This window comes from Mchenga conophoros, linkage group LG13 (genome assembly GCF_057382185.1).
Source record: "Mchenga conophoros isolate Kocher_MC1m ecotype Shallow Benthic linkage group LG13, M_conophoros_male_GT1.1, whole genome shotgun sequence".
In the NCBI taxonomy this organism is placed as follows: domain Eukaryota; kingdom Metazoa; phylum Chordata; class Actinopteri; order Cichliformes; family Cichlidae; genus Mchenga; species Mchenga conophoros.
In genome coordinates this window covers 19,743,913-19,757,761 of record NC_140538.1, presented here as the reverse complement: position 1 = coordinate 19,757,761, position 13,849 = coordinate 19,743,913, and the positions used below count along the sequence as shown (strand labels likewise).

The following is a 13,849-nucleotide window of genomic DNA, read 5'->3' as shown; positions in this document are numbered from 1 at the left end:
TTCAACGCAGCCTGAATGAAGGCTTTCTGGTCATTTCTTTAAGTGGTCTTCAGGAATAAGTTCTTTAGGCTTTAGGTCTTGAAGGACGTTCAAAGCTCATCTTTGGATGTTAGATGCCTTATGTTCCATTATCTGTCAAGATGATCCCACACCGCTTCAGTAATGTTGAGGTCCGGGCTCTGGGGAGGCCAGTCCATGACTGATAGTTTCATTGTGTTTTTCTGCAGGTATACTTTTTTGCACTTGCTTTGTATGCAGGGAAAATGAGACAAATGCAGGCTAGAATAAACTAAAAAAAACACCTTTATTTGGTGGTTTACTGACGTCCATGAGCATAATTGAAAATCAGCAAAATTCAAAGTCAGAAGACAGAAGGGAACAAACACGAGGGAACAAATACTGAGATGACAAACAGGAAAGATAAACAGCCACTCTGACAACAACTGAATGAGAGACTGAAGCTATACATACACATGAGGTAATTAGGGAGAATGGAAACGTCAACAACAACAACAAGACTAAGCTAAAACTAATTATGAAAACGCTAAAGTAAAACTAGACACTATAGAAAAGACCAACAGCTAACAAAATAAAACAGGAAGTAAGACACAACTAAACAGGGGTAACAGATGAACTTGAACAAGGCAAAAGACAAACACATAAACAACACTGACAGAGGGACAGAAAGGGAACAGAGGGAAACTAACCGAAAACAAACGCCACAAAATCATCAGTAACTTAAACTAACAAGAACTAAGGACTCAACATATAAAGGAATCCCATTAGAATCCCAACTTAAAGCAGGAAAACAAAGATGAAAAGAACTCCCAAAGAAGCCAAAAATAAATCCTACTCAAAACACAACAGTGAACTCACAAAAACTCAAACCCCATGACAATGAATACTCGCCTTCTGGTGAGCTGAGCACGCACACATCTATCTCGTAAACAAGTAGCCTCAACAGTAAATTGGGCCGTGGGATGTTAGGATGAATTCTCCCTCTGTATCATTTATTGATTTTAGATTTCTCTTTTTTTGTATCTGTAACAGTGACACAAGTCTTTTTATCCTTAAAATAAATATACTGCAAGTTTTCCATGACTTTACATTGCAGCAATGATGGAAGTCTTTTTAAATGATTATTTCACAGCTGACTGAAAATAATCCCCTCTTATATTTGTGGTCCAGTGTGAAGATTTTTTTTTTTTCGTGTGGGATTGCTAACAAAACGGTTAATTACTTAGATATGCACGTTTCTGACTCACTGCCTTTGTGAGGAAAGACTCATGCAAGAAAAAAGAGAAGTATAGGATCCCCAGAACAACTTAATCCCTGACATAATCCCTAACTTTAATTTAGTCAAATTCGTGTTCACACAAATAAAGCCACACAGGAACCAGAGGACTTTGAATCAGCATTTCCCGACAGGAGATGGAGAGTGTGTACTAGTGCTTTGAATGTAATTTCTTTTGTATAGCTGTACTTGATGTCCTTCACGCTGATAGCTATGCTTTTGTGACAGAGAGCATTACCAGAGGCAGCCACACCTAATACAAGATGCAATTACTCCATTACATAGACTGTATATGTTCTTTTATTACAGGCAGACTTGGAGGAATATTGAGCTATGAAGCTCCCGTCCGCCATCAACCAGTTTCACTGAAGCTTTCAACACATTTTATTCTGCTGATTTAAAATCCATTCAGCCTTTAAAAGGAACTGAACACTTGCATGTATCATAGTAAAGCTTGATTCGAAATAGCAAGCTTGGAAAGGATTAGAAGAGATTAGATCATGATGAAAAAGAAGCGTAAGCACTTTAAACTCCACTAAACCTCTTTAAATGAGCATGATCCAACAATTACAAAAAGAGACAATACCTTAGTCTACTGTTCTCCACACCCTTTGGCCTTACTCCAGTTTCAGGTTATGCTGTTTACATGAACCTTTGGTCTGCTGGGTCTGATTATCCCTGCCGTCATGAATAAACCATACAGCAGAATAGTGTGCTCTCTTCAGGCAGATCGTTCAACATAAAGGTGTTAGTTTGGTTTCAGAAGTGGGAAGTGATCCCCAAAAGGTGAACGCTATTTCAGATTTCACTTTAACAAATAAAATATGACATCGCTTCTTTTTATAAATCATAATCAACTCGAAAGCATAATTTTCTATCGACCAGACTGACGCGATTAACAATAAACAGTCGATGCAGGTCCCTCGTGAATATGGACTGACATTATGCTCTTCCGGGGATTAGAGTGGGTGTTAGAAATAAAATAATTGTGTGAGGCTGATATCTGCAGCAGCTATTACAGTTCCTGGAATTAAAGAAAGTGAAGATATTCTCTGTTGTGGACCAGTCAGTATACTGTGACTCATTGCTTTTGTTTTGTTCCTCATGCTTTAATTCAGCCATACAAACAAGTACATAGCGGTCAAAATCACACAGATGCCAACATCATATGATTGCCAAGTGGTTGAGGGGGCACTGGGGAGCAGAAAGGCATGGGTTCCATACTCAGGAGCACCGTGTGCTTCATGTCATTCTTTTATGACTTTCTTTAGTGGTGTCTCGATGCAAGAAAAGCAATAAATAAATCAAATCTAGTAAAACACAGAATGATAAATAGTGTGTTTATGTTTTTTTTAGTATCTTAGGTGCAGACTGACTTGTTTTTACCAGAGAGAAACACTGAAAAGTTGTTCCAATAGCTTGGTGTTATGCTCCATGGGCACCTGGAAAGTGTTCGATAAAGGGATTTTTCTGAAAATCTATTAAAAATCCTTGCAGTAATGTATTAGAAGACATAAATCCTTACATTTCTCCACAATTCGGTTTTTAAGAAATAAAATGATTATTATTTTGTTCGCTGATGTGATTACATGACATGAAATCAGGATGCTTGTGGTTGCTGTCTGGTAAGGACAAGCCAGATTTTGCAGAATCTGCCACCTGATGCACTCTGGCATCTCCTGCAATTCAAGGCTCTGTTGCCCACACCAAATCAGCTCCAGTTCTCTTCTGTGTTTTTCAGCTTTTGGGAACAAACTTGTGAAGCAGCACCAGATGTTTAGCAGTTTTATAATAGTTTAATAATAAAACAAAGAATTAATAGTCAAGATAGTCAAGAAATAGTCTTATGTACTTCATTTAGCTCCCTTCTCCAAAACATTTGTAAGCATCAGAGAATTTCTGCACTGACATGCACATTTTTCCATCAAATTTTATATATTTTATGCAGGAGGTGACATATGCAATGCTTCTAAACCACGCTCCTCATGCTTCACAATAAATAATGCCCCATCTTTAAGGGCACAGCACCTTATCTTTCAGTGATGTTCACTTCCAGCTTATAACTATAAATAAAAAATAATAATTTTTGAAAGTCAGTGGAGGTTGAATCTATTTCTGACCTTTGTTGGTTCCTGCAATATTCTGATCTAAAAATCTCCTCCAGAAAGTTTCTCAAGGAGCAAAACCCTTGGAAAAGGTCCACTATGCCATCATATAGGTTCATATCATTTCATTCCCCAGAGTGCACAGTAGCAATTAAAACCCATCCTAATGAGTGTTTTTTTGGTCAAGTTCTCTCTTTTCAGAGCTGTGTTTTGGCACCTTGATAACTGTGTTCTGTTTAAAGAGATTTGAGTCATAAGTCAAAAGAAACTAAAAGTGATTTATTAGAAAGTGACAGCCTTCACAGTGGGAAAGAACAGATGATACTAATATGACAAAACACTTAAGGAATATGTTCACATATCACTGTAATGGATGAAATATTAGAGGATTTAATGACTGAGACCTGTTAACCAGGCTTTCTGAGCTTCCCTCTTCTGAATGTTAATTCTTATTTGAACTGATCCAAAAACAGGGTCCCTGCATAAATAAGCTGAGAAGAATCCTCTGTAGAAGTAAACAGGCACAAACTGGATTAACACACCATCTGAGGCAACTAGGGGATCTGTAATAAGAATCATTTTCTACGTGCAGACTCTGACAAGTAATAAATGATATATATATATATATATATATATATATATATATATTAGGGGTGCAACGATACACAAAATTCACGGTTCGGTTCGGTTCGATACTTTGGTGTCACGGTTCGATATTTTTTCGATACAAAAAAATGTTCATGCCTTTTTAATTTGTCATTTATTAAAATTATAAATATATATTTTAACTCAAAAGTACAGTTTTTAAATTTAACCCTAACCCTTGTGCGTGTTTTTTATTTTGACAGCGAATGCGCACCTGCGGACCACTTATGTGCAGCCCTGGTTATTTAGCTCGTCATATTGCAGCCACAGAAATTCTTTTGTCCATGAAACCATAAAGCTGCACTTTCTTTTTGCCTTATACTCTGATTTGTCATAACTTCTCCGTTTTGTGGTGAGCTTTTCTTTGGCTGTCACTTCTTCACCCTGACCTGTCTTATTTGGCTCAGCAGAACTAAAATATATATCGTGCTGCTTTTACACACGCACTCACATAAGCTCAGCGATTCTCTGCGCGATCAACCTCTTACATGTTTAAGCTTGCTGCGGGAGATTTCACTTGTCATGTTTGCATAGTAAGCTAACGATTGATAAGACTATGTCAGAGGAATTGGTGCGCAAATTATCATCACTCACCAATCAGTACTGTCGCTCTCTATACACAATTCGCGCGATTGCAAAGTGAAAGCAAAAAACAAGTGCAAATTCAAACGCGATTTCAATATGTCACATATTGACAGTGGCTCACCGATGCCAATGACATAATTACCCAGCTACATTTCCGAAAGAATGCAAAAGCATTGACATATATTTTTCCTTCCTACAATAGCCCGACGGGCAGGGCAGAGATAGATTTTGGTAGCCAGACTGGAAAAATCGCTAGCCCCGGGACGTCGGGTTAGCGATTTTGCAAGCCCTGTATCTGATTGAGGAATCACTCATCTTTGGAAAAGAGAGTTTATTACAGAGAAATGGCTCTTTCCAAAATAAAAGCAATACTATACGCTTCTTCTGGGCTATATTCTCAGCAGCATATTGTAGCGGGTCAGGGCTGTTCGGGGTTCTGTTTGTACCGTTATGTTTTGTTTATGTTGCCATAGTGACGGGTGACGCCCTCTCGCTGCGATGTGTCCTTCCGGGGTCAGAGGGCGCCCTGTGTGTTGTTGTTGTTGTTGCTGTGCGGTTGCCGCGCTGAGCAGTTAGCTAGCGGCAGTGTTCTTCTGTAGATGTCAATAAACGGCTGTGCTCCCTGGCTAGCTCACGGGAAGCAAGACCAAACGACACCTCCGTCTCCTCCTTGTCTGAGCTCGCCACAATATTAAACATATCAGCTAACGGCTGTCTAAATGACTCGGGTAAAGTTTGTAGCATGCATGCTTGTTGTTTTTGTATGCTTCCACTTGTCTTTGCACTAGGATGATGTCAGCGTAAATGTGCAGTCATATTCGTTGTGTTCCCACTAGTGCTGTCAGCGTTAATCTCGTTGAAATGACGTTAACGCCACAACACGGCAAATCTCTGTTAACGAGCTACCCCTGATCGCCCGTGCGTGGGGCTAGACGGCCAACACGTTAACGAGCTAACTGCGCTAACACACTAGTTCCCACCCATGTAATTGAGCATTGCGTGGCACATCCAACATACTGTTTTACTTTAGTCCATGACGCGCTTACCTTCAGGGTCATATGTCACATGAAAACCAAAATAATTCCAAACGCCAGATCTGAATGAGGGTGGGGGAGGTTCAATTTGCCATGTTGCAAGGAGAGCTTAACTTCTGTCTCGCTAGCTTGCCCTGCGCTCTTCCTGTCTGTGTTGAACGCTCAGTAGATCTGCGCTCGACAGTGCAGCCTAGGCGGAGTAGTCGAACGCAGATTCACTGAGCGCTCAACACAGACAGCATCGTCAGAAGGAAAGTTGATAAAATAAATTACAAATTTTGTATTGTTCGATACATATGCGTATCGAACCGAAAGCACTGTATCGAATGGTTCAATATCGATACGAGTATCGTTGCACCCCTAATATATATATACATATATACATTAAGTGTAGGGCTGCTCAATTAATCGAATTTTAATCACGATTCCGATCTGGGCTTTCAACGATCATTAAAAATGACTAAGCCGATTATTAGCCCCTCCCTCATTTATCCACGACACCTTAAAGGCCGGTCCGTGAAAATATTGTCGGGCATAAACCGGTCCGTGGCGCAAGACCGCTGATTAAGAGGACCCGGGGGAAGCTCGGAAAGCTAAGCAGAAGTTATTTGGAGAGGAGAGAGTGACTGCCGTTGGTTGAAAAGAGAGGTAAAAAAAAAAAAAAAAAACTTCAGTGGTGTTGCACACTATTTTATATTATTTTTTTAAAGTCATTGTTAACCCTTTAAAGCTGGTCAGAGCAGCACGCTCCGTTTTGTGTAACTATTTTTAAATCCCTGTAGAACCTGAACCGTGTAAGCTAGTGTTACAATCCAATGTTGTCAGTGTTTTGTGTGACATAACGTAACATAAACGTAACATAAATGTCTTCGCTGGAGGGTCTGAGGTTTATGTTACGTTCTAGGTCTAGGCGTGTCCTGAACGCAACAAAACATTGGCCCACCACACTCCACCCAAAACAAGAACCCAAACAATAGTATCTTTTAAAATGCTAAGCAGCCATTTATTTGCTTCAGCAGTGAGCAGTGCCAAAAATAACAAACAAAACTCCCTAATGGTCCCTACGCTTTCCTACCCAAAATGAAAAACCAAACAAAAGACAATTCACTTACCTAACTTCCTAAACAAAAACAGGAGAAAACGTAATCAACAAAAATGGCTTCTCATGCCTACTAGGCTTCTGCAGTGAACAATATATACAAGGTGAACAAATTACTCAATTGCTACTTTACAAATCTATTTACAGCTATTTACAAAACTACGATACCAACACCACAATGATCACGACCCATGACAAACTGAAACACAGGGCTTAAATACATAGAGGGAGCAATCAGGGAATGGACAACAGGAGGGAAACACAGCTGGGGCAAATCAGAACTGACGAGACAAGGAAGCGGAAACTGAACACACTGAGATAAGACAGACCTTCAAAGTAAAACAGGAAACACATAACAGTCACGCCTAACACAAAACACTGGCAACATTGGATCGTAACACTAGCGCAATAATTTGTTTTGCATACGAAACAGGAGGAGTTGTACTTACATCTTATGCCATCAGCTTCTCCTCGGTCACGGTTTCCTTCCACATAAAGCTTTGCAAAAATTGCATAAAAAGCGCTTGCAGCAACAAAAACATAATATTCCAGAAACACGCTTTGCCGATCCGATCAGCTGTTCGTAACACTTCCCACAGTGAAACAGACGTCACCGCTAACTATCGCATGTCCGCCATTTCCTGGCCAAAACCGGAAGTGACGTCATTTTCGCGGAAATGTAGTTTTTTTACTTGTAGGCCTTAAAAGCCTATACTGGTCATGTTTGACTTTTCTAAATAGTTTCTGGGATGCTTAGAACTCGAATTGCACTGCTGGAAATAGTTTATTTTGATGCACCTGCTGTTTTCTTTACTAATTTGCATCATAGGATTGTTTTTTCGTTTTTCCTGCAGTATATAAAAATTGGTGTCTCTCCAAAATAAAACTATGAAGACACTCAAAATAAATTTCCTGTAGTTGTAAACTATTTTTTGCAACTTTTTTGTATTTAAAGTTTTGAGGGATAAACCTCTTAAATTTCTCCGTAGAAATATATGTAAAAAAACCAAAAACAATTTTCAATTTTTTTGTAGTTTATTGCACTTTTTTGCAATTAATGTAGTTACTATGGACTTAATGTATACATATTATTAAAATATGGGCTATAACAGTTGCATAGCAAATTGAAATGCTCCCACAAATGGCACTACAACATGTAAAAAAATAATATAAGCTCTGGCGGACATGGTTCTATAGTAGGTCTTAAAGGGTTAAATAAATATCGTCAAATAATCGAGATCTCAATTCCAGTGAAGATAATCGTGATTATCATTTTTGCCATAATCGAGCAGCCCTAATTAAGTGGTTTCTAATACTTACAGGTTGTTGGCAAAATATCTAACTTTAGGGCTTGTCTGTGGGCTGCGTGCTGTTTAGCCACTTGTATTGTTATCGAACACGAGTGTAAAGCTCCTGGCTGCATTTTGTGCTTATTTTCTGAATAGCTACTTATCAATAGTGCAGATCCATATTGCAGCTTGAGACTCAGAAGGTGTCCAATAAGCTTTACCAGTGAGACATGCTCCCTGCGAACCTTAATCAATAATCCCTGTTGGACATTAATTTTTCTGTTTCCTCTCCCATTACCGTCTCACTGTAATATAGTTAGCCCATGGAACTAACTATTGATTATTTTTATATTATTTATCTCCAACCAGTTAGACTGGATAGAGATGTGGAGACAAGTCAATGTTAATGTTTACCGCGTGTTCCCTCGCAGGCCTACGACGACGGATACGGTGGAGAGTATGATGATGAGAGTTATGAAGCCTATGAAGATAACTACAGCAATCAGTCAAAGAGGTAACGTTAACACACACACAGCAGGAAAGGCTTTTTCAACTTTTCTCAGTTACCATCCATCTGTTGTTACAATACAGAATGTTTAAGGTCCACTGTGACCAGCTGGGCCATCACAGGTGTACATTAGAGCAAGAAATCCCCAAACCAACAATGACTTGAGCCTAACAGCAAAGCTACAGTATGTGTGTATACTAAAGCCTGATGAAAGTGTGCCAGAGACGTCTGTTGTCTGTTAAAAACACATCAGTGAGCAACTTGAGCAACATGGGCACAGTAGTTAATCCCACATACACCATCATGCTGCTGTAAATATTTAGTGATGCACTAAATCCGCAGCTGAGTCCCCAACAAATGGAGTAAAATTTGTTCAAATTTGCCCAGCTTTTCTAGGAATAACTTAGCCCTTCTGTGGTTGAAGATATGTTTATGACCACTTTTTAAAGATCTGTCTCTTCATTAAGAACTAATAGATAAGGGCTGAGTGACACAGACAGTGGAGAGGACTACTGAGAGATTTTGTAAAAAAGTGTTTGGTCTTGTTGATAATAGAACTGCAGTCCTTTCCCCCCCCCAAAGAAATCACATTTATTCTTTATTTGACAAAAAAGAAAAGTCGTCTGCAGCTTATTATTTTTTTCTTTGACCCGTGTTTTCGCTTCATCTGCTTTCAGCATTTCAGACTATTATGAATATGGGCAGGGAACCAGTGATGAATCCTACAACAACTATGGTAAGTAGAGCTTATTTTATACCGACAAGAACAGAAATGAGTCACTGTCTTTTTCATGTATCCTCACTTTTCAGTACTGATACTCACTATAAATTGTTGAATCCAGCTAAAATGCAACACAACCCCATTATTAAAAATGAGAAAATGGGTTGATTATTTGATTAGTCGATTCATAAAAATGATTTGGCAGCTGGATGGCTGATTAAATGGTGAAGTCCTTTTTCACCTTGCACTGTGCTCTGCAGTTCCAGGTTCTCAGCTGTAAGAATGTGTTGATTTTCTTTGATCCTGATTTTCTTTAGTTTGTACATCGACCGTTTTTTGGCATCCAGGTCTGAAATCTCGAGTTTTTACAGCTTATAGAAGCCAAATATTTCTCCAATCATCATGGGTTAAGGTAATAAAATACACCATTTAATATGTAATGCTTCATGGTCATAGGTCAAAAATCAGGGTCATTCGGGAAATTAGGAAAAAGCTTTAGTTTCCCCTGGAACATCTCAAAAATTTATTTGGGGGACAATAATATATCTTTTTCTGAGCTCTTTAAAACATTATTTTTAAGTAAAGACATTTTATGAATACACAATGACACAAAAGAATTAATATTCTACACCAGGGTTTTAATAGTTTTGCAATTTTCATTAGTTTTTATTTTTATTTAGTTTTGACTTCAGATTTTCAATTTTATATCAGTTTTAATTAGTTTTTACCAATTGTTTGCTAGTTTAGTTTTTATTTTTTTGAAAATCCTTAGTTTCAGTTTAGTTTTGATTAGTTTCAGTTATAGTTTTAGTTGTGTTTGCAATAATTAAGTGTAACAAAATCCCAGTTTCATCATATCAGTCATTCTCTTCTGCTTATCCTTGGGTATGTTGCTATTCCAGCTACCATACCCTGCATCCTGGACAGGTCGCCTGTCTGTCGCAGGGCTAACACGCAGAGACAGACAACTCACATTCCCACCTATGGGTTCTTTAAATAAATAAATAAAGGCAGATGAACAACCATTGATACCAGGCAACTATAAAATGTATAACTTGGCCCCAATGAGACTATTAACTCTTGCAGCACCGGGTGTTCATAATTTTGGTTCAAGTGAATTGATAAACTTTTTGAAGGCAATTGACTCACACAGTTATGTAGATATCCCAGTCCTGTTGTCTCGGGATGCATCACGCTGCCTTGCCTGGGGTTAGCGTCTGTTTCTGGGGATGAGGGTTACCTTCTCAAGGTAAGCTAGGTTAGCCTTCTTGTGTGAGCTTTTCAAGTGCACTTTAAAGTTTGTGGGATTTTCTTCCCTTTAGAAATGTCCCTCATAATTTGTCTCTTTCCACTACAAGACACTTGCTTTATCCAAAACACAGTCATATTCAAAGTAATCCCAAATTGGACTCTGGCGCTTTCTCCCGACCAGAGATGGGCAGTAACGCGTTACTGTAATGCGATTACTTTTTTCAAGTAACGAGTAAAGTAAGGGATTACTATTGCAAAAACGGTTATTAGATTACCGTTACTTTCCCGTAGGAACGCTGCGTTACTGCGTTACTAAAACCTTGATTTCTTTTGCGAGAATGTCTCATGACAGTGACGTAAGTGAGTGCGATGTTCGTGACAACAGCTGTATGCAGATCAACAATGGATAATATATCGAGTGCGGGAGAGAGTATGAGCGTGCAGCATTTAAAGCGTGGAAGTACTGACCTTATTTTGAGTTTGATTCCATAAAAAGTGACAAAAACATTAGTGTCCGTTGTGCGTGGGAAGAAAACTTCTTTTTACAGCGAAAAAAACCCCTAAACTTCCAAGCAAGCACCGAGTGCGCTACAACGTGATGGGAAATTCACAGAGAAACTCGTGGATTCTTCCACTGACTGCTGCGGCACATCTGCACCAGGGTATACCTCTGCCTACCCCACTCCTGCTTTACAGGTGAAAATAGAGCAACAGGACCGCAACAGGACTCTTTGATTTTATTTATTTTCTGCTGTGTTTTACTTGCATCTATTTGAAAGAGTGAGTGTAAACACACACACACAAAAAAAAAAATTATGTGCTGGAATGTGCAGAAAATAGGTTTAAATATTAAACAAATTTCTTCCAGTCAGAGAATGTTGCATATAATAAATTTTTGCTTGATGCATAAAGTTAAAAGATTAAAACTAATAAAACAAGTTTTAAAAAGGGGCCTTTCCATTTGATTACATTTTGTATGATGGATTATGTAGAAAAAGTAGAATTGGGCTGAAAGATCTATCGCTTTATCACCTCTTCAGGTTGTAAAACGTGTTTTTAAAAAGTAACTAAGTAACTAAGTAATTAATTACTTTAAAAAAATAAGTAATCAGTAAAGTAACAGGATTACTTTTTGGGGGAAGTAATCAGTAATTAGTTACTGATTACTTTTTTCAAGTAACTTGACCAACACTGCTCCCGACTTTTCCTGACATGATTCTGCGCGTGGACGGAGCAACAACACAGACGACTCGACTAACGTACTTGCCACCTGCTGGCATAATTAGACAGCAAGAAATAAATCTGGAAACTAAACTTCATTTTCACCCTTGACTATTGTATGACACGCACACATCAATGAAAACTAAACACATTTTTGCTATAAATTCATTTAATTTTAGTTAGTTTTGTGAACACTCATTACAGTTTTAGTTAGTTTTCCTTTTTTTGTTTTTATTTTTATTTCCGTTAACGAAAATGTTTTTTCACTTCTAGTTTTCGTTATTTCGTTAGTTTTCGTTAACGATAATAACCTTGTTCTACACTACATTTCTATATTAGCAATGCTGACATCAGCACAAGTAATCTGTGAAAATAACTCTGTCATTATTCAGGATTTCAATATTACCAATACTGACATTAGCATAAAACATAAATGTTTTAGTATAGCCCTTGCCCTTTGGGGGGAGTTGTGCTGTCTGATTGCACTTGTTTAATAAGACATGATGCATATTTCTGTTAATTACACTCTCTTTTAGACTCAAATAGATGATAAACCAGAGTATGCTTCAGGGCTTGGCTAACTTTTCACTGAAAAGTTGCCACTATAAATGGATTCAGTGTTCATTGTTTTTCAGCCAGCTCTCATGTCTGTTATCAAAAAACTACGATGGCGACATCAGAATACAAAACCACAGATAACCACAACCATAATCTACAGATCTACAGATCAGAAGGACTGAATGACACAGACAGTGTTGGGCATTTGTTTCATGGTAATTTGGGCTCTTTGTGACTTCTTCAAACTTTTCTTTTTCCAGGGTGGAATGATTATACAGCATACATATTTAATGAGTTTAAAAAGAAAGAATTGGGTCCACAGGTTTGAATTTATTTTGGATTTTCTGTGATCCACACAGGATCAAAAGAGTACATACAGGCTTAAATGTATACCATATCCCCACTGATATTTGGCTAACTGTCCATTAATAAGTTATACCTCAAACAGACACTTTTGGTAGCCATCAGCACTATTTAGGCATAATTGTGGCTGGATAGTTTACCGCTCTTCTTAACAGAATTGATAATGGTCTTTTAAATTGGCTGGTGTCCTGGCATTGAGCCGGCTTTTAAGCACAGGCGAAGGTTGGAGCTTTGGGAAGTCCATTAAGTAAGCTTTATGTTGGCCTAATTTATCCATTTCAGAATCAATTTGTTCTGTTTTTGGGATCATTCGACTGTTTCCACAATTCAGCTGCCTGCCTAGTTGTTGATCAAAGATATTAATTTGTAGATAGAGAAGGTAGTTCCAATACTTCTTTGCATCCTCCTTCTCATGTACCAGTACCAGTGGCAGCAAAACAGCCAGACTATGATGCTACCACCAACATGCTTGAAAGTTCCTCCTGTCATTTTGACTAAATAACTCAATCTTTGTCTTGTCTAAAGACAAAACTTCTCCAGACAGCATTTGACTTTTCGATGTGCTCTCTCTTCCCATGGCAATGTCAAACTCACAATACAGTGATGCTGGTGTTTCAGCAGTTTGCAGTTTATGGAGGTTGGTAGATTTATTGATCCTGAACCTTTTCTTTTCATTTAAAGTTGGGTTGGTAAAGTAGTGACACACCCTAATTGTAAACACTTACACATCAAAATTACGTACAATTGTTTCAATTGATGATCTTGGCCCTGAGAGATTTTTCCAACTTGTGTAAATTGTAGAACCTTGAGCACCACTTATTAAAAGATTTAAGTAAGTGTATGTATATATTTGAGCCTGTAATTTTGACTCTGTGTGGATAAGAGAAAATCTACACAGTCAAAAATAAATTCAAACTTGTGAACACAAGTCTTTCTTTTGTAAAGTTATTAAAGATCTATGCTGTTCAATTATTACACCTCGGATAAAGAGAAGTTCAAAGAATTCAGTAAAATCCCAAAATTACCATGACATTCATGCCCATGATGAGTGTATACAAGCTGCTGACCACTACTGTAGTATTTTGCTATCGATATAAAGTGAACACTTTTGTATTTTTCACTGTTGTTCACATAAAAACAAATATATTTTGGTTCTTCTGATTTTTTTTGTTTGTT

The 13,849-nt window shown here is 38.1% G+C and overlaps 1 protein-coding gene across 3 annotated transcripts in view; it reads left to right on the top strand.

Annotated features, from left to right (window-relative positions):
* The window catches only part of khdrbs2 (KH domain containing, RNA binding, signal transduction associated 2), a 78,358-nt gene that overhangs the window by 52,589 nt on the left and 11,920 nt on the right, over positions 1-13,849 (top strand). For all 3 annotated transcript variants that reach the window (XR_014894848.1, XR_014894847.1, XM_085297087.1), the window contains exons 7-8: positions 8,483-8,565; positions 9,237-9,295. Coding sequence is in view for 1 of the 3 variants with exons in the window: in XM_085297087.1 (XP_085153213.1) it covers positions 8,483-8,565; positions 9,237-9,295 (142 nt within the window). In the remaining 2 variants the exon portion in view is untranslated. The remainder of the gene's footprint in view (positions 1-8,482; positions 8,566-9,236; positions 9,296-13,849) is intronic.